We start from the raw sequence: 22443 nt of genomic DNA on the forward strand, positions 1-22443 counted from the left end.
ATGCACGCCCCGCCTCCCGGTACGGCGCGCCGCGCGGGCGTCGAACCGGGCCGGGCGCTCTCGGCAGCTGGCTTCGTCAGGGTCGGCTGGGACTGGGCGGGAGATGGCCGGTGCCGCGGGCTCGCGGCATCCGATGCCCCGGCCCGGCCGTGGAAACGACCTTTGGCAGGGATGCCTACTATGCTAGCGGAAGCAGCGCCTGCGCTGTACGTAGGTCGTTTTGCATCTTTCTGGTCAATGGCCCGTTGAACGCCGGACCCGTGACACGACCGGCGAATGGCGCGTCTCGCCTACGACGGTGCCGCAGCCTTTCCGTTGCGTCCCGTCTGCGTGGCGTACCAACGGGTTCCCTAGTCTGACAAGTGGTGCGCCTAATAACAGACACATCGCCAGATTGGCTGACTGGGAGAGCGCCCAGCGCCAGCACTGGCTAGTATGTCCCGTAGCCACAGAGCTGCTCCGCCGTGGGAATTTTACCAAGTGCTCCGTTTCCACTCTGTCAAAAACTGTCATCCGGAGTTCCAGACTGAAGTGGCATGGTCCTAGCACTACCTGAATTCCGTTTTTCAAAACAAAATACACCACGGAAATACAGTCCGGAAGTACGCATACACCCGGCCAGCCGCATTGATGGCGAGAGGTTGTGCAGGGGGGCGGGCGCCGGCCCGGCCAGCCCCAACGCCGTACCGGCCAGCCGCCTCACGTGCCCGCCGCGGTACCACACGCCCCCCATGTTGGCCTTGGCCTCTTGGCATCAATGGCGCCGCGGTACCACACGCCTGGACGCTACCCCACTCCCACGTCGCAGGAGGCCCTCCCCACCTCCACCTCCACGCAACGCCACAGCTCTCCTCGCCGCGCGGCATCTCCACAGTTCTGTAGGTGTAGGGCACTCGCTCGGTCACTCCGGCTCGGCTCCATCCCCACAAAGGCAGCCCGGCCGCCCGGCAGCTAGTCCATTACTGCACCTGCTCCGGTTCGTTAGATTTCGTTCCTATTGTTCCCACCGCGCCGCGCGCGTACGTACGGCCGCCCGATCCGTGGCGCATCATGACAATCTAGCTCGTGAAAGCAGTCTCGCTGGGCTCGCGGCGCCAGTGATCCTGGACCAATTACGAGGCCATCATCATCATAATCCGGCCTGCCGCCGGGGCCGCACGCCTCCATCTGCCCCGTGCGCGTGCGAGCCAAAGTGCCAAACCGCTAGAAATTACGAGGTAATCATGGCGCCGGCCGCAGCATGCCCTACACCGGTGGCTGTGGCTGCCCGGTGTGGGGCGCCGGCGGCAGGGAAGGAGCAGCACGCGCGCGCGAGCGGCCTGGCCTTGCGCGTCCCTTTTACGGCCTGGCCTTTGCTACGCGAGGGTGTCTCGGCTCGAATTTACGGGGGCGGGTGGGGAGCCGGGCCCCGCCGCTCCGGCGCGCTCTTTTTTGGCAGCGGCGCAGCGGAGCTGGCGGCAAAAGGGCATCACGAGGCGGCGCCTATGCATCTCAGGGAGAGGCCGCCGACGCAGAGGGCCAGGCCAGGGACAGGGAGGCCTCGCCAAGTTGCCCTGTTCGGGCACAGCACGGGAGTCGTCGGCTTCTCCTGCCAGCAGCGACCGAGCCGGCGAGGTGTCCGTCCGTCGTGTTACTGTTACTGTGTTGTTAGGCCCTGACACTTTGCGAAGCGGCGGTGTCGCAGCTGTCGACTGTAGACGGAGCAATACTGCAAGACGCGACGCTGATCGACAGGAAACGCGACGCTGCACGACGTACAGGCTAGCTCGCGGCGAGGCGTGCATCGATCAGCCGTCAGCGAGAGGTGCGACGACGCTCCATACTATACTGTTACCGGAGTACACGACAGACGACACTACAGCAGCGGCGTCTCGTACGTTCGGAGAGCAGACGAGCAGAGAGACTGTGGACGAGAGCTCTCTCTGCGTGTGCAGGAAAGAGAATGGGGCAGCGAGAGCCGAGCACCCCTGATGGCTGAGGCCCTCCTGATCAAAGCGCACACGGGCACCAACGCGATGCGCCGTGGCCCAAGGCCAGCTTGGCAACGGCGACGGCCCTGCTGGCTGCTGCAAAGCTGTGTCGCATCCGTGCAGAGCTCTCTCGCTCGCTTGGCCGCTCGTCTACACCCGTAGATCGGAGCTGAGCGGTAGAGCCGTAGAGGCCAGGCTCGCCGATCGACCCGTGCTGCAGGCAGAGAGGGGGCAGCCCGTGAGAAGACAAGCAAAAGGCACGCGCGCGAGAACGAAACGCAGCAGTGGACGCATCCGCCGATCGGGCTCCGCCCCGCCCGTGGACGATGGACACATCCGTGTCAATCTCCTGTTCACTTACCCCGTCTCCCTGCGCTACTTTTGTACGTATGCCACGTACAGGCCAGGCCACTTTGTACGTATTTTCGCGGCTCGCAGTCTCGGTGTGTGTTACAGTTCGCGGGGTGGGAATCACGAGGCGGCTGATGGGAGTTACGAGCGCTGATGACCTGACTGTCTGACTAGTTGGCTGGCTGACCGGCTCGCTGAACCGTGCAATGCTTTTGTGGGGCAAAAGGAGGGCAGCGTTCCCTTGGTCCTATGCGCGTGTCGTTTACACGAGACCGTGCCGGCAAAAAGATGCACCGGCTCGGAGCCTCGGAGGGTTAAAAAGCGGAGGGGGTGCCTCTGACCGACTGACCCTCTGTTTCGTCGTCCATGCTTTGATGAGCATTTGGACCAGGTTTTGTATGTCCAACATGTTTGGTCTAATCAGTCGTGTCGGTTTTAGACCGGTCTTAGGTTTTTCTTTGGCGCTTGCAGGTACAGATCGAACATGGTTCATCATGGAAACCTTGGTTGGTCAACGTTTGCAACTTTTCTCTTTATTCTTGTGAGCATTCGTTTATTGAGACAATTCATTCATTCCAGAAGGCCCCTAAAGTTGGCCATGGTACCATAAGAAGTACTCCCTCCATCCATTTTTCTAGGGCGGATGCTCTCGTACTCCAGAGACCATGGCAGCGTTGGGGGCTTGCGCCAGCGTTTAAGCCATACATCGATTTCCTTGCTGCGTTAAGCCACGTCGGGGATTTTTGCATGACCGCATGCAGCGTCGCTTCGTTCCCGTGACCAAGGCTATTTTGACGGGTACCGAGGGGACGGGCTGGCGAGATACCGAGGGCGACGGGGCCGTTCCAAGGGCTGCGCACTACAAATGTAGAGAAGTTGATTTTCGTCATCCGCCCTAGAAAAATGGATGGAGTACGTGTGGCAGCAAGGGGCGCACATGTAATTTGGTGCGTACAATTTTGCGGGGCCAATTTCTCACGATGTACCGGTACATAGCTTAATATACCAAGAAAATAAATCCGCTAATGCCAGGATTGTGTAGATACAATATGCTATGGAATCTTTATTGAACTATAGTATGGACACACGCATTCACATACATGCACTTGCACTCAGCTCCCATAAACGCCCACTGGTATACAGGCAAATTTTAAAATTTATAAAGTCACATCAACATCGGATGCATCACTTACCACTAAAAAATAGTTGGTGGAAATACAAACACCAATTAATACTAAGTTAGAAACTTGAATCTGGGCAAGCACCCTTCATAAAAAAAAACATAATTAATTGAGTGATGTTCATATATTTGCAGACACATTAGTTATTATAAGTGCATGTTTGTTTTCACGTTTTAATTTCTAAAATCTAAAAAAAATAGATTGTAATCTTATCTCCATCCAGCATGTATACATTATAAAAGAAAACTCATGCAATTGCCATCATAAGAAAAATTAAAAAAAATAGACAGATGGGTTCAAAATCCTCTTCAACCTTTGACCAAGCTCCAATCCTTCTAACCTCTCACTCATGGCGTGAAAAATCGAGACAGCTCTACTGTAGGGGCTTGAGCCCCCACCAATGATTGCCATATGTGTCACTACTCCATTCATACTCCCCCCTCCCCTCCCTCCACACTCCACCAAAACTTCGATTATATTCAATTCAGTCGAAAACGATGATAGTTGGATAACCCTAGCACATTTGTCTAAGTTTCCACCAGAGTGGCAAGCATCCTCCGAAGGAGGTGCCCCCAGCTCGTCGATGCGCCTTCCAGATGACCCGCAAGGCACCACGTGAGTGTCGCCCAATTTTTTTGTTGTTAACCTTTCATCGACCTAGCCACATCATTCTAAAGTCCGTTGGCGGCCACAAAGCTTCATTGAACAAGTTCTCATCATCGAGGAAGGCGAAGTCGTCTCTAGCAAAGAATACAAATCCACCAAACCACTAGTTATGCTGAATCGTTGAATCTCCTCGTGAACACTCCTACACCGCACACGTCTTCGTCATATGATTCGAAATATAAGTCCATGTAGCTATTTTTCCTGGATACAATAAGCACTTACTCCATATCTTCTCCTACTTAAATAAAAGCAACAAGTGATTGATGGTAAGAACATTACACCAAATTAGCCAATACTACTTGGGATCAAACATCGAAGGAAGTAGGATTTTCTAAAAAAAAATGTATATAAACTTGAACTTTGATCGTCGGCAGGTCAAATCGGGCACCATATCGACCTCTCATGTGTAGCACCATGAATGTCTGCATTACAATCACCGTTTGGGTGTATTCTCCATTTGCAAGAGGCCTGAATTTTGTCTAATACTCCTGTTACACAAATAAAAGAAAAGAGAAACACACTCATATCATATGATTTCATAATCATCCGCGCGGTGGTATACTGGTACTGTTCATATTATTTGCGAAGGCACCGACACCAACCACCGTACCACAGAACACTCATGCTCCTACTCAAATTACCACCCGGCATCATTATTGCCGAACCTTCTCAAATCACACATGGCACACCCCGCACACACCCAAGGACCCAACCCAACGAACCCAATCGCCCGGCGACCACATGAGATGACCCCCCCCCCCCCCCCCCCCCCCACCCCCCACCCCCCCGATTGGATGGTGAGGCCAACCCCAGACCCATTATTAGCACCGTTAGATCACCCCCGGTCCTTGGGCACGCCGGATGCCGGAGCGCCCCTGATCGACTGCTGTAGCATGGTCGCCATGGCCGATGGTCCCGTGGTGCCGCTCGGTCACGCGCGCTGGAGCCTGGAGCGTGGGGGGTATCGGAGATCTTGTTCCCTTTGGCCGTGGTGTTACTGTTACGGCCGCGCGCGTCGGGACAAGACCGGGCGGGGACAAGCGGTTCCAGGCTTGGGGGAGAGTGAACACGCAGCAAGACGGCAAATTAGCAAAAGGCCCCGGTGGTCCGGTAGAAAAAACCACAGCATGCGCCCAAGCGATCCCGATCGGATTCGGCTCGACTCGACCTGCCCGTGGATCGATAACGGAAAAGCGCCGGATCCCAGTTGTTGTGGCTGGTCCTCGGCCTGCGTTTTGACTGCACGGTCTTCAAATGTTACCTTGCGCTGGCATGGGTTGCGATGGACGTGATGTCAGGAGCCCGTGTTTACGCCGCTAATCACCAGCGTTTTGGCCTCATCCGGCGGCACCCCATCAATTATTGTGCAGATGTGCTGCTGCTGCTGCTGCTGGACTGCCGGTAACAAACTCTTTGTTGCGTACCGCTTGAATGAATGAATTGAGAAACATTATTAAACGCGGGCGGGCGTACCGAACGAATCTTGGCGACCACCGCGCCCGTGCGTGCGTGTTCCCCGAGCCGACGGTACAGGACCAAAACGCTCGTCTTGTTGCGTTGTTGCACCGTTGCACGGCACCGAGAATCCCTGGCTGGCTTCCTGTGAGCTGGGAGACCGTGATGTTCGTTTGGCTTTGGTACCCTGGCCGAGCCACGATTTTGTCCCGGATGCAGGGCATGGGAATGCGTCGAGATGCCTTTTTCCGGCCGGCCCGATAGAGCCGAGCACGTACGCCCCGTCCCGTCGCCATCGTTGCCGGATGCCCGGACGATGGGACGTGCAAGTACGCCGTCCCTGGGGAGAACCGGTGCCAACCCCCCCCCCCCCCCCCCGCGCGCGCGCGCGCGGTGAGCGAGCATGTTGCTCGCGGCGGCATTGATGGTCCGTGATGACAAGTTGGCTCCCGTGTTGGCCCTCTTTGATCGATCGGTGATCCACGCCACACCACACGGGCGCTGCCATCATTTCTCGCAAGGCAAGTGCACGCGCCAAGTTGCCTCTGGACTCTGGACGCATGCATGGATCAGGCACAGCATCGAGCTACGATTCGACGAACCTGAACGGGACGCGGTCGCCGCCGACCCGGAACCGGAGATCTCCATTCTGAACAGGGTTGCTACTAGATCTGTCGCCGTGGAGCCGGCGTGCACGTGTTTATTGTTTCGCCGGCCACGAGGAGCGCGCAGGGGAGAGGTGGATACGTGTCTCGGCAGCGGCACATGGGGCTGGCCGCGCCGTCTCGATCGTCCACCGCCGCGGGCCGGACCGGCGGCAAGGTAACATGCGGCCGGCCGGGGCAGACGCTAGAATACACCACTGGTTCTACAGGACACATGTGCTAATTAAAGATTAATTAGATTTAATAGATTCTTCTCACGAATTAACCCTTATTTATGCAAATTATTTTTGTTGTTAGATTATATTTAATACTTCTAATTAGCATCAAACATCCTATTTAACCCGAGCTAAATTTTAGTTCAGAATCAAACATCTTCATGCACGTCTGGTCCGTCCCCTACGGCTACAGCCTACATGCAGGGCAGAGGGCAGTAGCCACGTTCCCGGGTTCATTGTTCAGTCACCCACGTCCACGGTCCACGCCACGCCGCTCCGGCCGTCCGGGGGCTCCAACAGTGTGGCAAGTGGCAACACGAACGCTCGTACCGTCGTCACCAGCCGGTCACCAGCGTAGGTACAAGAATACTTTTATCACCGACTCTCTCGCCTCGCCGCCGTTGAAAGGATTTCCCGTCTACGGCCGCCATGATTGTGCACGAGACGAAGACGAAGCTGGACATTGCCTCCTCTCGTCTGGTCACGCTCAAGGAAGTCACTATGGACATGATAAACAAAACAAACAAACGAAGGTAAGATCAAATCAGAGCACGAAGGAAGCTCGGCTTCGCTGCCGTGCCGAGAGGAGGAGGGATCGAGCTGTCTGTCTCGTGAAGCTGAAAGAAGCACGGCAGCGGCTGGCCTGCTGGCCTTTTTGCACGCCCGATGCGGAGCCGTCAGGCGTCCAGCCCATGATTCGCGAAATGTTGCCGCGGCGGAGCGGCGCATGGGTTGGAGCCACGGTCCATGGACCGGCCGGCTGCCGCAGTGACGCCGCGCCGCTGCCCAGCTCCACTGGCGAGTGCGCCGCGTCCATGGCAGCAATGGGCCAGCGAAACCACGCGAGGTGGCCAGGTGGGGAAGGTGCCTGACTGCCTGCGACGTCTGCGCAGCAAGGCGAAGCTTGCTGCTTTTACCTGCCCGGCCGGCTACCAGGCTGCCAGAGGCCCAGAGGTGGAGCACGAGAGAGACGAACGGAGCTGCTCCGTGAGCACGGTCCATGGACGCGTACGGGGAGGTTAGGCTGGCAGCTGGCACGAGCCGCGGCTAGGGAGGCGCGCCACGAAGGAGGCCTGGAGAACCGGACAGGACCGGACCTGCGCGCGCACCTAACTCCCCGTACGGTCCCGAGGCCGGACCGCAACGCGACAATCCACCCCGTCCCATCATCCCGTCGACGCAAAAGCCCCCAAATCTAATCGCTGTCCGGTGCTAATCAACGCGGCATCTAACCTAATCTAATCCGAACCCATCCGCATCCCGCCCCCCACGCGCGAAACCTACGGCTCACCCCCAACGTGCTCTTTGGATGGAAATGGCCGCGGCGGCGCGCACCCACCCGCCGCTGCCGGCCTCTCTGTCTGGCCGGTGGTGGTGGTGCTGGAGGTCAGGAGGTGGCCAGGTGGGTGTTGGCTGCTGCTGGTGGCCGCCGAGTCCGCCTCGGAGACCACCACCGCGCCGAGCCGTCTCGTCTCGTCTCGTCCTCGCCAACCAGCACCAGCATGGCCGCTAGTGCCGGTCCAACTGACGCGCACAGCATCACAGAGAGGGCTGAACACGGACGCTCTTTGACGACCTAATGATGCTGTTCCTTCTGCTTTTCCATGCTCTTGGTACCACAAGTCCACAACCTCGCAACCTTTCTCGATCTCCTGCTGTTAAACCATGCGTTTTGTTCTCGCTTGCATGCGCATCCCGGCATACGAGCGCGGCGTTTTCTCGTAGCCCCTGCTTCCACTTCCGTCCACCCGCGGTCCCGTGCCTCTTGCCTTGCCTCCTCCAATTTTGGCAAAAAGAGGAAATCACAGAGAAGAAAAGACCTTTCCTGTGATGAAGACGTCAGATTAATTGCCACTTTGCCGTGGCACTGTACTGTTATCCCTGGGAGTCTAGCATTTCGCCTCCTACTTTGCTGCAATGCAATGGCCATGACCGTGCAGATGGTAGGAGCTGGTGGTGCGCGAGGACTGTCTCGTGCCGGCCTGCGAAAACGAGAGGTGGCGCTACTGGTCGCTGTTGCGCTTGCGCCACCTAACAAAGGCACAGAGGCCGGATAGCTCGCACGGAGCTCTCCTTCACCTACCTGCAGCGACGCACGCTCTTGACATTCTCTGGTTTTCCTTTTTCCTTAATTTCTGTTTTTTTAATAAAATAATTTCTGGTTTCTAGCTTTATAAGACATGGTATAACTTGGTACAGTCTTCTAAATAACACTTTGACCATTCATTTTATCTTATCTTATATTGTTTATATTGTTTATGTTTATAAACTTGTAATCATTGTAAGAGTATATTTGATTACAAATCTAACCATATAAAGTTTACATTATAAAAATAAAAAATTAATAGTTAAATTATTGGTTAAAGATTACAAATTTTAACGTTTATAAATCAAAACGGAGGGAGTACTTTTTTTTTTAAAAAAATAATCTGTATTTTATTTGTGATCAGACCGTATAGTACATTCTGCTGACAACAATAGCTTCGTACTCTAGGTCTCTAGCACATACAAGCGACAATAAGACGCAAGATGGCCGGATCACATGACATCACTGTTGTCCACCGGCTAATATTGTGAGACGGTGATTAGCACTGGCCTCCTGAGCTGTAGCGCCATGATGGTGGTGCGGCTGCTTCAACTTTGCGGCATGGCTCATCAAAGTGGCCGGCGACGGCCGCCGGTCTAATTGCCACCTGAATCGCCATGTGGGGAACGAACCTTCTCGAGACAAATTTTATTTCGGAAAAGCGCTAAAGTCGCTTCTTTTTGTAATATTTGTTAATTGGCCTTCTCTCCTAAGGAAGAGTTTTAGATCCACTCCTTTTACTTTTTTGAATAAAGAAAAGGAAGAGGTTTTGGATCCACTTCATGCCATGGTGGATTGAGCATTGGGCACTAGAACACATCGACATACTGATGAACCATGCAATACCTTACATTTACAGTCCTCGATGTCATGAAAACATATATTAGCTTTGAAAACATATATTAGCTTTGATTTCTTCGTCGGGTGTTACCATCAAAAAAAGTCACCCGGTGGACGGTGGCAATGTGATAACCATAGTGGTCACACAAAAGGATGCTAAGTTTCTCATCAACAATGCTATCTGTATTTGGGGAGCCTGGGAAAAATCACTATCACCTTATCACAACTTTGCGCAAAAGTAACATATTTGTATTATGGATCCCATCGGCTCGAAAAACTTTATAAATAAGTCGGTAGTATTTGTGGGAGTTTTAGTTACTCGCTTTATTTGATTTTCGAATTTACACATCTCCCAAATGTGAATAGCAAGTGTTATAATGTTGTGCAATAGGACTTGTAAAATATCGCCAGTAGTTCATTTCAAGGAACGCATTTCGCCATAAACTCATGCTTGCGGGATCACCATATTTAGACCCCTTCTCGTTTTGGATTATGACATGCACATCAGCTAGCTCAATTACATTACACTAATAAATTTTGGTAGTTGGAGAAAATGAGTTATGTTTAGACCCTGTTTAGCTGAGCTAGGCTCCTTTGTTTGGATTATTATGAGTTTGCTGACCTCTTCTTGCCTTCTCACTGCTAGTCAAAATACTCCCTCCGTTCAAAAATGATACGCGTATTTTGACCCAAAAAAATTCAAACTTTGCAAATTTTAACTAATAATTAGTTAAATTATAAGCATATTTAGTATAAAAATTTGCATCAATATATTTATACTCGAAGACTTTTTGAGATGATAGAGTCTTTAGCAATTGACATTGTATTATAAGAGAAATTAAAAGCTAAAAATCTACTTTGAAATATGTTTTCCTATTTCAAATACATCTATTACTTCAAAGAGGGAGTATGTGAAGATTTAGGCATTGTCATGGTCTATATGGTACGGTGTGCACCATTTTTATGCTACATTATAAAATTTTAAGCACGGATGACTAAACTTTTCCATGATAAACCTTCGGGGGGAACATTTATCTCACATTGTTGATCTTTACAATTTTTTAATATACTATAGCATTTTTTTAAAAAAGTTCCCTTGCATTTTTTTGAAAAAGTTTAAGCTTAAACGATAAATTTTAAATATGGCAGTATATTTTGCATAGAACTTTGTGTCTCTCCGTTGGTTTATCTTAAATTTCGTCATATTGGATTCCAATATATGAAGCGGATGCCATCCATAAACCAACATAAAACTACTACTCCTACTCCTATAGTAACGCGCATGATCAAAGTGATTAACAACCAAAATAAACCCGATAGACGGTTACCAGTTGGGCATGGATGTATCCACAGGAATTGCAGCAACCGTTCAAAGCCCTTAATTGCAAGCTCCTATTGGTACAAGATTTTCGCATGAATCTTGATGGCATTAAACACCGGAATGGGGCTCTAGTCTATCCTCCCGATCCCAAAAGGGCGCGGAGATATATCTGAAGAAGAAACAATCCAGGTCCACCTCATCTGCCGGAAAGCGAACGCGCCACGTTTTCAGGCGATAAAAATCATTCCTTCGGCCCATCTCTCTCACGGAGGACGGAGGAGTACCCATCTCTCCGCAACAAAAGCAACGTCGTCTCGATCGTCTACGGCTGTACGCGTATGCATGTACATACAGGGTTTTGTACTGTGTATCTGCGGATAAAAATACGGTTATATAGGAGCCGAGAGCCAGTGCCCACCTCCCCCTTCCAGTTACCAGCCGCAGAAGGAGCAAACTGAGAGGAGACACAGAGGCACAGGAGGAGAGAGGTGGGGGAGCAGGGGAGGAAAGAGAGAAAGCTCCAATCTCTCGCCTGCCCTAGCTGCCGAGATTCTTGATTGATTCCAAAACAAAAAAATGTGAGTTTCTTGCTCTTCCGTGAGAGATTTACCTTGTTTTGCTTTCGTCTTTCCATGGTTCCTGGATCTGTTTTGACCAACGATTTACCGGAGGTGTTTCCGGGGTGGGAGTGGTGGTAGTAGCTTCGCCGTTGGTGTGTTTGTTTTCGGTTCTGGCGACGGATTCGAGCTGTCATGTCAGGCTTGATCTTTCGTTTTTATTCTCTCCGAGTTCCTGCGCCGAAATAAATGAGGGGGCGCTGCTGATACATGCTGTTTCTCTGGGTGGAATTTATGGCGACGCTGCTTTTAGTAGTAACCAATGCAGGTTCTTCTTCAGGTCCTGGAAACTGCAATCTTTTTTTGGCCCCGAGATTTGGTCCTCTGCTCCGTTTCTTCCTGCTCAGATCTGTGGCGCAGGGTTCGCCCTGCCGCGCTACCAAATGCGCCTTCTTTTTTACGGCTGCTGCAGCGCACTGATCATTCCGAGTGTTTCTCCTGCAGCGGGTGGAGATTGAAGAGTGGCCATTGGAGCGCGACGTCTGAGCTGAGCTATTGTGGAACGCAAATTTGTCGACGAAGATGTCAGGTAAGGGGGAGAACGGGTTCGTGTTCTTGGTTTCTGAAGTTTTCATCGTTTTCTCTTGGGATGCTTTGTGATGATTAACGCGGCGCCGTGCCAATGTGTTGCTGCAGTGAGCCATGCGGAGGACATCGAGATATCGCTGTGCGACGGCAACTCGGAGGACGAGCGGCGGCGCCGCAAGATCGGCTCGCTGCGGCGCAAGGCCATCCACGCGCTCAAGAAGCGCGGGAGGCGGCGCGTCGACTTCCGCTTCCCGCCGGCGGCCATCTCCATCGAGGACGTCCGCGACGCCGAGGAGGAGCGCGCCGTCGCCGCCTTCCGCGACCGCCTCAACGCGCACGGGCTCCTCCCCGACAAACACGACGACTACCACATGATGCTCAGGTCTTGTTGCGCGGAACAAAAAGCTCCGCTTCCGTTCATTGCCTCTATTTGGATAGCTTTTGTGAAATGCTAGGATCTAAACATGCCAGACAAATGTCTTGCCGCAGGTTCTTGAAAGCCAGGAAGTTCGACGCAGAGAAGGCTATGCAGATGTGGGCAGACATGCTGAAATGGAGGAAGGAATTCGGAGCGGACACGATCCTTGAGGTGATCACTTTGAACTGCGAAACAAACCCGGGAACTAGTAGTTTTTCGTAAGTATTTGTTTGGTTCTTTTCCGATGATTAAATTCGCTGCTGGGTTCATGTCTTCAGGATTTCGAGTTCGAAGAACTGGATGACGTGCTGCGCTACTACCCTCAGGGCTACCACGGTGTCGACCGTGAGGGCCGGCCGGTGTACATCGAGAGGCTCGGGAAGGTGGATCCGAACAAGCTTATGAACATTACCTCGACGGATCGCTACATCAAGTATCATGTCCAGGAGTTTGAGAGGGCCTTCAGGGAGAGATTCCCAGCCTGCACATTGGCCGCTAAGAGGCACATTGACTCTACCACCACCATCTTGGACGTCCAGGGTGTGGTATGTGAATGATTTCATTCTGAACTGTGCTTGCAGAATGCAGATCTTGTTTTGTTGTCTCTTCAATTTGCTTGCTGTCTACAGGGCCTTAAGAATTTCTCCAAGACTGCTAGGGAACTTATTAACCGAATGCAGAAGATTGACAGTGACTATTATCCTGAGGTAACTTTACTTTTAATGATATTCAGTTGTTAGTATTTTGGCCCGGTGAACCACTCAAGTTTATTGTGATAAATGCAGACATTACATCAAATGTTCGTCGTTAATGCGGGCAGTGGATTCAAGTGGATCTGGAACAGCGTGAAGGGCTTCCTTGACCCAAAAACTTCATCCAAGATACATGTAAGTTCTTGAAATTATGTTCCATCCTTAGAGGTCATCTGTTTTGGTATAACAATCATAGGTTTCTTTCTTCTGTATGTAGGTTCTTGGTTCGAACTACCAGAGTAGGCTTCTTGAAGTAATAGATTCGAGGTAAAGATAAATACAACTATGCATTCATCTGAACAGATTCTCAAGTTATTTTGAAGCTTCAGTTTTTGACTTTTGTTGATACTTTTATTTTCTCAGTGAGTTGCCAGAGTTCCTTGGTGGTTCATGCACATGCAGCGATAAGGGTGGTTGTCTTGGATCAAACAAAGGGCCTTGGAATGATCCTTACATATTGAAGGTGCCATTTTCAGCATTGTGTTTACCTGAATATATTTTGGTTGATATGTTGTCCTTGTTTTTCCTTGTACTGATAAATATATTATTTGTAGCTGATACACAACTTGGAAGCTGGATGTGTGCGGGAAATCAAACCTGTTTCTGAGGGGGAGGAAAGAAGCTGCTCTTCTTTTCGATTGGAACAGTTGAAAGTAAGCTTGTAAATGACATTCTTCATTCGATTATTGCAGCAAGCAGATTGCTTCTCTGGATTCTTGTTCTAAGCTAATATATTTGTCTCTTTCAGTGGCAGGGCATGTTAAGTGATACATCAAATGCTGAATCAGGATCTGACATTGATGATTTTGGCCCATCATTCTTTCAAAAAGTTTCTGACTATGGTTGCCTGACTCCAGTTCGTGAGGAAGTAAGTTTATCCTTATCTCTTTTCTTACTGTTGGATTTGATTTTCCCTGTTCTCTTAGTCTTACAAACTGCATTTCTTGTGCCGTTTCATTGTGTACATGGTACCTTTCAGCATATTGATGTTTTGTATTTATTTCTGCCGTAGGTAAAGGGCACAGATTGTGCAACATACTTCAGCTGTGACGATCAGGGTCACCCGGATATGGCTCCTGAATCTTACCGCGGAGTGCGAAGAACTCATGAAATGGTGCAGAAACCAATGGCTGATTTTGGGCCATCTTCCACCAACACTAGGCCTCATGATCTCGGTATCTTCTTTTCCTCTCATTTTGGTTAAATAAGTTCTGAATCTATAATTGCTAGCTAACATGTTATACAGTGTAAGGACATTGAAGATTGTGTACCACTTTCTCATTTCATATTATGTTATTGCTCCGCAACCATGAAATTTCTATTTGCATGAATTATTAGTAGTTGTTATTGTCTGAACACTGCCAGTCATTAGTTCTCGGGAGTTGGGACCACAGGCCTCCCAAACACTAGTAAATGATAGTGGACTTGATGGTGCTTAGATGGTCAACATTGACATAATATGGCTAGAGGACTGAAGTGTGGCTTAGATGGTTGGCCTCATGTAGGACACGCATTTGCTGTGATGTATACTTAATGTGTTGAATTGATTCATGCTAGACTTTCATTGATAAATATATCCTGGTGAATAATTTTCATGTGTTCTACTGCTTGAGTGACCAAAAAAAAAACTTAATTCATTGCAGAACGGAGTATATGATTTTTAATGCTAGTTTGCTAGGCTTATTTGTTGTGCACCTCTGGTTCTAATAATATGCTTAATTTGATTTCTTTCTATGATTCACTCCATCTGAGTTTATTTTATTATGCAGTACATCATAGAAGAACCTTTACCTTCAAGAAGCAAACCTGTCTTTTCTTTACTGCCGCTGCAGCAGCCATCGCTAACCTTTTCTTTTTAATGATTGGCAGGGAACAATGCTCTTAATGTGGATGGTACAATTGCTCCAAGGGGATGGGAAAACATGATCAAACTTGTAGTCACAGCCTTGATCAAGCTCTTTTCCTTCATCCGGCTTTTCATCTCTAGAGCTGAGAGGAGGCTTGAGATCGTCCATCGTTCTGCTCCTCCAGTAATCCAAGCAGCTGAGAAGCCACGGCCTCGGACCGTCAGTGATGAAGAGATGTGCGCCTGCTTACAGCGTCTGGACAATCTCGAGTCCTTGTGCAATCATCTCGCCACGAAACCACCACAGATCCCAGAAGATAAGGAACTCGTACTGTTGAGCTCATTCGAGCGGATCAAATCTGTTGAGGCTGACCTGGAGAGGACCAAAAGAGTAAGTTCTTATAGTTTGCTATGCAAATCTCGGTTGTGCAATGTATCGACTATCATGGTATAGTGATTGATCATTTGAATACTCACATTTATGAACTCTGCACCATTAGAGCTATTTCACCATCTAGCTTTTAGTTGACCTGATTGTTCTTATTGCAGCTTATTCTCCTGACGGCTCACTATTTGTGCATTGAGTCTTAAATTTAACATTGCTTATTGCATGTCAGGTGTTGAATGCCACGGTGGCGAAGCAGAAGTCACTGGTGGAGGCTCTGGAATCTGTACAGGAGTCGTCTAGAGTTAGGGTACGTGTACTGGAAACAGTTTGTTACAACATCGTTTGCCAATCCTCTGGACTGAATTACATACTACTCACTATAAATTGTTATAAGCTGAACACCAACCCTTTCTTTGTGCAGAAGAGGATGTTCTGTTCATAGGATATGGAGGAGCACCAGATCCGGACCATGCCGTCGACATTAACCAACCGTGAAGCTGACGTGTGAAGCCGCCAATGCCATTTTTGACCTCGTTGACTTCAGCCTCATCCAAGAAAAAGAAACAAAGAAACCTCGGAATTCGAAAGAGAAGATCGCAACCCCTGTTTGCTTCCTTTCATTCCCCATTTTGTTCCCCTTCTGCGCCGTGCCAAGCCCTATGTTTTGTTTTGCTTGGCCAAGTCGTCCCACGGCCTCGCATCCAGGGCCGAGAGCTGAGGTGACGGTGAATTGCTTACGAATTGCTGAAGCTGAAGTTGTACTGACCCTGCGGCTGGAGCTGTAACAAAGACATTCTCCAGATTGATGTTAATGCCCGTGCACATTCCGCCTCTGATTCTGATGATTGGCTAATACAGATTATGACATGGTCCGTTGAATTCTCATTTGCTTTGTACTGGCGTTTGTGTTCGTTTTTTTTTTTGATAAAACGTTTGCGTTCGGTTTGAGTTCGACACAGCGTCACGGTGCCCTGCTGGCTGTTATAGTGGTAGGACTATCTCTGGCCCAGAGCGATTCGTGTGCAGGTCCCGGTGGTCCTGTGCGCGTGCGTTCTGCTTCACGCTCTTGTTCACTGAGCTAACCTGCGCCGGGACATGCTCTGATTTGCCTCAACATCTCTTATTAGTTGTTAGCTGGCTGCCTGGCTCCAGGTCCAAGGACGCGAACGGCTGAACTCGGCTACATGCTCTATGTGTGATCCATTGATCTTCCTGCCTGTCCAAACTCCAAACACCAAGTTGATCGCACCATTTAACGACAGTCATGGCGTCATCTCACTTTAAACACCTCAACCTCATCGTCAACATGAACCTCATCTCGTGGCTAGGCGTCCGCGGGGGGAAGTCCTCTGTCGGAGTTCAAAGCGTGGTCAGCCGGTGTTCTGTACTAGGCATGAATTAGGCCTCTGTCTCGCCAGTGTGTTCTTGGCAAAGCAAATTGTTCAGTAAATGGCGGCACGCTGGAAGAACGAACGGCTGGCCTGCGGGCTGCGGAGTGTTTCTTCATGCCTGATCGGACTGAGGTGTTGACGTGGCAATATATAGCTCACACGGTTCAAGCCCTACTCATGGGCTGATGCTAATCAGCTAATGTATCCCATGGATATGCTGCAACCTCTGAGATGGAGATGCAAGGCGTACAAGGAAACAGCGAGGCCTCTCGGCGGTGTCGTGCTCCATCAGACCGTCACCGACTTGACCGAGAACGTAAAAGTCGATGGTGACGGCAAAGTTCACCGGAGATCGAAAGAAAAAACTCATCAGTTTCTACTCTATTCCTACTCCTAGGATTTTGGCGACAGGCCACCGGAAAAAGTAAATGTTGTATTAATAGAATTGATGATTCTCCCATTACAACGCCCTGGGCTTATTTATACCCTGGAGCAAGCTAAAGTCCTAATCGGTTACGACATGAACTGTTACAATGATTCTAAAAACTAACTAAAATAAATCTCCACGCTTTTCCATATTTGGTGGAGACGTCATATTTGTATCGGACTCTTTCTCCTGATTCCATCGGCTCTTGGAACCTTCTCACCATTGGTTGACTGGTCAAAACCGGTGTCAACACAAACACATGGTTCTCCTTCAAAGCATCTTTAAACCACCACCTCCGGTCTGATTCTCGAAAACCCCCGCCTTACATGGTATTAGATCATGTCACGATCCTACCTATCAGTGCAAGCAGTCTAAGGACATGAACATAAAGCACATGCCTAACTGTTATGATAGATCATGCATGCAATTCTAGTCACCATGACTACAAGAATATCCTATGCAATCTACTACGTCCATAGATTGGAATAAGCAAACTCGTATATGGATCGTTATTGAATTGGAGCTCATCTATTACTTCACCATGAATAATTGTTCATCACAAGATCTCCACCGAGGCCATACACGTGATTTGTGAATCCTAACTCCATAACTCCGGTGTGGATCTTCCAGGCAGGGTGATCACGCTGGCCAGAGCATAGTCTAAGCTAGCCCTCGGACAACTACACGGTCCTCAACTCTCTGTAGATGGTTGTCCCCTAAGTTCTTCGGCTTCTGCTGCTTCGAATCTGAATTGTCTCCATTGAGGGTGCCTAGGGATCATATTTATACCCTTGGGAAGCCTTGGGACGTACTTCACCTTCCCTTGCACGAGCTCCTTGCTTGAGAGTTAAGCAAACCTTATTTCTATAAAATCTCACTCGTCCAGAATTTTCTTTTACGCAACCCTTCCTTCCCAACATCATATCTCCCACGTCTGAACTCCAAATAGGGTAAATCCGATGCCTAAATTGTGTATAACATGAAAATATCTTCAACTTTGGTATTCATTTCTTTTCCTGGAAATGAAGTTAAGGTCCTAAAATAGTGACGGGAGATAATATGTCTGTTTCGAACTTCTCAGCACAGCATGGATTTCGAGGGTCATATCTCCTAGTTTCATAATTGAATTTATGCTTTTCATATGTTCAAATCGAAGCCCTCAACGATGGCTACAACTTTGGTAGTCAAATTTCCTTCATTAGAGGTCGTTTAAGTCTCCGAATTTGCACCGAAAGATCATGCTATCTTGGGCTACGCGAATATCTTTAGGGTTGACTTGATCTCGTGGATAACTTTCCAAAACTCCTATTTCTTCATGCTTAAGTCTCATTAGCCTGGCGTTCACTGTGGGTTGGGCTGTGAAAGCACACATGATCCATTAGGTGGTCACATGGACTTCCTCAACTGGGCTCGATTCCTTTGGGCTTGTGCTTCTAGGTGGGCTTTGTGCAAATCATCCAATTTTGCATGTATTTTCTATCATCTTGCAATACGATCCAAAATACAAGACACATGCGAATATGGAGTTATTTTAGATGCCAAGTGACGAGTTAGTATAATAAGTAGTCGAAAAACACTACTTAAATAGCACTAAAAAGATGGCAATAACAAGCGACAACACCCTCCACAAAAAAGAACCCACTTGGGACCTAGCATGAGGTGGAGTTCCATTCTTGTAAATACAATTCCAATTTAAATGTACCCAAGGCTAATCCATCTTGTTGTAAAATTCGTGGAGGAACTTGAGTAGGAGAGCAATGTTTTGAGTCATGAGGTTGATAATACCTAGGCCACCTTCCTCTTTACTTATGCAGGCATGTTTCCATGCAACAAGGCAGCCACCTTTCTTGGATAAATCACCACCATTCCATAAACATGGCTTTCTGTATTTGTCCAGCTTCTTAATTATCTCCACAGGAATTTTAAGGGTACACATGTAGAAAGTTGGCAAGGCTGAGTAGATAGAGTTAGCCAAAACTAATCTCCCTACATAGGAAAGCATTCTAGAAATACCTATGAGACGTCTCTTCGTTCTTGTCAGGATAGGCATGAATTCAACCACTGCAGGCCTAGTAGTGCCAAGAGGTAGGCCTAGATATGTAAATGGTATTTGACCAACATGACAGCCAAAGGCCTATGTTAGGAGCATCATCTTAGATTCCTCAACATTAATTGGGATCATGTAATTAACCTTAAGACATGTGTAAGATGCAAAGAATTGCAAGATGCTCTTAAGTTTTTGAAGTTGTTTTGCCTCAGCTGGGAGAATGAGCATAGTGTCATCAGCATACTGCACTATAGAGAAGTCACTACCAAAGTCTGGACCAAGAGGATGTCCAAGCAAATTTCTCTTAGCTGCGTCATTAATAACTGACTGGAGAAGGTCCGTAGCTATCACAAAGAGGATAGGAGATAGGAGGATCACCTTGCCTAACCTCCTCTTGTATTTCAAAGGTTTTCCAAGGACTCTATTTAGCAACCTCGAGGATGAACCCGAGCAAAGAATGCCCCTAATCCATGAAACTCACTTATCAGAGAAACCTTTATGTTGTAGAACCTGTAAGATAACTTCATGTTCAACTTTATCGAAGGCCTTCTCAAAGTCAAGTTTAAGAACCACAATCTCTTTTTTAGATTTGCGGCTGATATGAAGAAACTGGAAAGCCTATGCCATACAATCTTGTATTGTTCTCCTTTTTATGAAGCCATATTGGTTGTTATGAATCACCTGAAGAATTACTTACTCTCTGCAATCTGTTTGCCAACAATTTGGTCAAAAAACTTAAGCGAGCAGTTGAGTAAAGAGATGGGTCTGCAATCATTACATGTCTAGGGTTATCCTTCTTAGGAATCAAGGTGATCAGGGAACCATTGATTCTAGAGATTTCCAAGTTACCTGAAGCAAAATTGATACAAAGCCTAATAAAATCCTCCTTGATAATGTTCAAGCATTTCTTGATAAAGACACCATTGAAACCATTATATCCCGGGGCATGATCAGAAGGCAGATGTCTGAGCACTTGATTAATTTCATCGTGTTGTGTGTTTTTTATTTTTGCCCCTAGTTGTATATTTTTTATTTATTTCTCCTCTTCTAATAAAATTTCGATAATTCTCTTAGCGTCCGTAAAAAAAAAATACAGATTATGACATGGTCCTTTGTATTCTGTCTTTTTCTCCACTACTGGCTTTTGCCATCGATCTGAGTGAGCACGGCGAGACAATGGTTGGTGCCCTGGTACCTGGTGTGGTGATTTGCACTAGTTGTATACTTGTTTCATTGTATGCACGAGAGGGAGCGGCGTGGGCCCAGCGACTGCCTGCTTGGCAGGCACTGGTACTCGCCGGGCCGGCAAAGTTAAGGGCCCTTCCCGTGCCACCGACGACACCGCGGCGCTCACCTGCGAGTTGCGGCCGGCCGAAATCCACCTGAGTGCCGTGCCACTGCCGCCGGTCGGCCGGTGTGATGGCAGTAGGGCCGCGGCTGCCGTTCCCTCGCACGGAGAAGAGGCAGGGAGCACGGAGCACTCCGTATTGGATACGCGACCTGGACCCTGTCTCCGGCCTAGAGCGATATTCATGTGCCATTGCGCGCGCTTGTACGCTGAACTAACGTGCGCCGGGACATGTCTTTTTATCCTGACTGGATGTGGCCGAGTTGATCGCAGCGTTTAATGACGGCCCAGGGGGAAATGCGGAAGGAGCATTCTTTCCGGGCCTCTGCTTCGGCCCCAAATGCCATACGGGCCAAAATAACGGCCCGCCCAAAGGCGGTGCAGACAACACAACCCTCGGCTTCCTTTTACTTTTGGGCCAAAATCACTCCCACCGCGGCATCCTTTTCCTTTTCGTACGCGAAGTAGTACTCAGTAATTACTGTACGAAGCCAGCAGCGATTCATCGAATTAGTGACTGCTCGCTAAAAAAATATAGCTCCACTTCGCCAACTCAAAAAAAATGAAAGAAGAAGCTATATACATATTTGCATATTTGGCTATCAGGTGCAAATCCAGCACTAAAAAATTATATGAATGGGTGGGAATAGTCGTTGTTTACAGCATCGCGATTGCTTTATCTTTTTCCATGCAAGATTATCGTATTCATATTGCTACAGTACCTGTTGCCGTATTGCTTTATCTTTTTCCGTGCAAGATTATCGTATTGGACAACATAGACAACATTGTTCCAATTAAAAATAATATTCCTAGGTAACACCAAATGATAATACAAAATCAATCACCCTAAAATTAACTAGTTCCAAGCGAAAGCGTGGTGGCCAACTTATTTTTCTCGAACACGCAGGAGAGCTGCATATCATTACATTAATAAGAGAAGAAAAAATCATACAGAGACCCGAACACACACCCCACACGCTTAGAACCTTAAGATCCTAATCACCTTTTACATGAAAAAAAACGACCACGAAGCCAAGAGCTGAGGCCCTTAGCCCCAGCCATGCTCCATAGCTGGACATCTTCTCTGGCTAAAGTGAGAGCCGTAGCAACCCTGGGGGAAGCTCATCGCGAAATACATCCATAGTTGGAGCATTAGCTCTGAAATAGATCGGTCGGATGCCAAGTGAGAAACTGCATATTTGTTATACCTTCCGGAATAGTAGGTATATAATTAGGATCACGATCAAACCGATCAAATTCAATGTCTTCACCTCCATATTCACGGATATAATTGCGAAGGACCATAGTAGCCACAACAATCATCTTTTGCTTGTACATGGGTACGATGGCATCTTGTAGGAATTTTCCACTTCCACCGCCGCTCACCGTCGCTCCGTTCCGACCGTCACGCTGCTCACAAAACCTTCCCAAGTAGCTCAGTCATGCTGCCCGAATGCTCCCCACCCCCTCTAATCCTCTCTCTAGCTGCCTTCCCGTTAAGCCGTCATGCTGCCCAACTCCGGCCAGCCGCCAGCGTTGCTCCGACCACCTGCCGACCAATCCAAGCTCGCCCACGTGTGCCGCTTCTCACCCGGGTCATGCACGAGGCCTTAACACGGCTCCAAACCTCGCCCAAACTACGCCTCCCCTTCTTCCCGTGCCGCCGTCCCTCTCCGGCGAGCCACTCCAGCTGTCGTACACCCTAAGCCACCACGAGGCCTAGCCCGCCCTCTTCACCGCACCACCCCGAGCCCTCAGGGCCACTTTGCACCCAAACCCACCCACCAGCCGCACACACACGTCACGCCGCCAGCCCCGTCATCGCGCCCGTCAGCCTCTCACCTCCCCATGCGCATGGTTCAGTGGACCACACACTCACCCGCACCCTAGTCCATGACTCCACCACCCGATGCACAGCACAGTAAGCCCCC

General features: G+C 49.2%; 1 protein-coding gene across 1 annotated transcript; it reads left to right on the forward strand.

The window, feature by feature from the left end:
• Nucleotides 1-11038: 11038 nt before the first annotated feature.
• On the forward strand, nt 11039-16184 carry LOC117861253 (phosphatidylinositol/phosphatidylcholine transfer protein SFH6). Its single transcript, XM_034744784.2, has 15 exons — nt 11039-11328; nt 11812-11896; nt 12004-12277; nt 12385-12484; nt 12592-12858; nt 12943-13020; nt 13099-13200; nt 13283-13332; nt 13429-13528; nt 13620-13718; nt 13814-13933; nt 14078-14240; nt 14935-15302; nt 15529-15606; nt 15721-16184. Exons 2-15 carry the CDS (start codon nt 11890-11892, stop codon nt 15739-15741), a joined length of 1827 nt encoding a protein of 608 aa, XP_034600675.1. The 5' UTR covers nt 11039-11328; nt 11812-11889; the 3' UTR covers nt 15742-16184.
• The last annotated feature ends 6259 nt before the right edge of the window (nt 16185-22443 follow it).

The sequence above is a fragment of the Setaria viridis genome, chromosome 6 (assembly GCF_005286985.2).
Source record: "Setaria viridis chromosome 6, Setaria_viridis_v4.0, whole genome shotgun sequence".
Classification (NCBI taxonomy): domain Eukaryota; kingdom Viridiplantae; phylum Streptophyta; class Magnoliopsida; order Poales; family Poaceae; genus Setaria; species Setaria viridis.

Coding starts and splice junctions, on each gene's coding strand:
- LOC117861253 (XM_034744784.2), top strand. Junction 13,021..13,098: donor ACAGTGACTATTATCCTGAG/GTAACTTTACTT, acceptor TGATAAATGCAG/ACATTACATCAAATGTTCGT. Junction 13,333..13,428: donor CTTGAAGTAATAGATTCGAG/GTAAAGATAAAT, acceptor TTATTTTCTCAG/TGAGTTGCCAGAGTTCCTTG.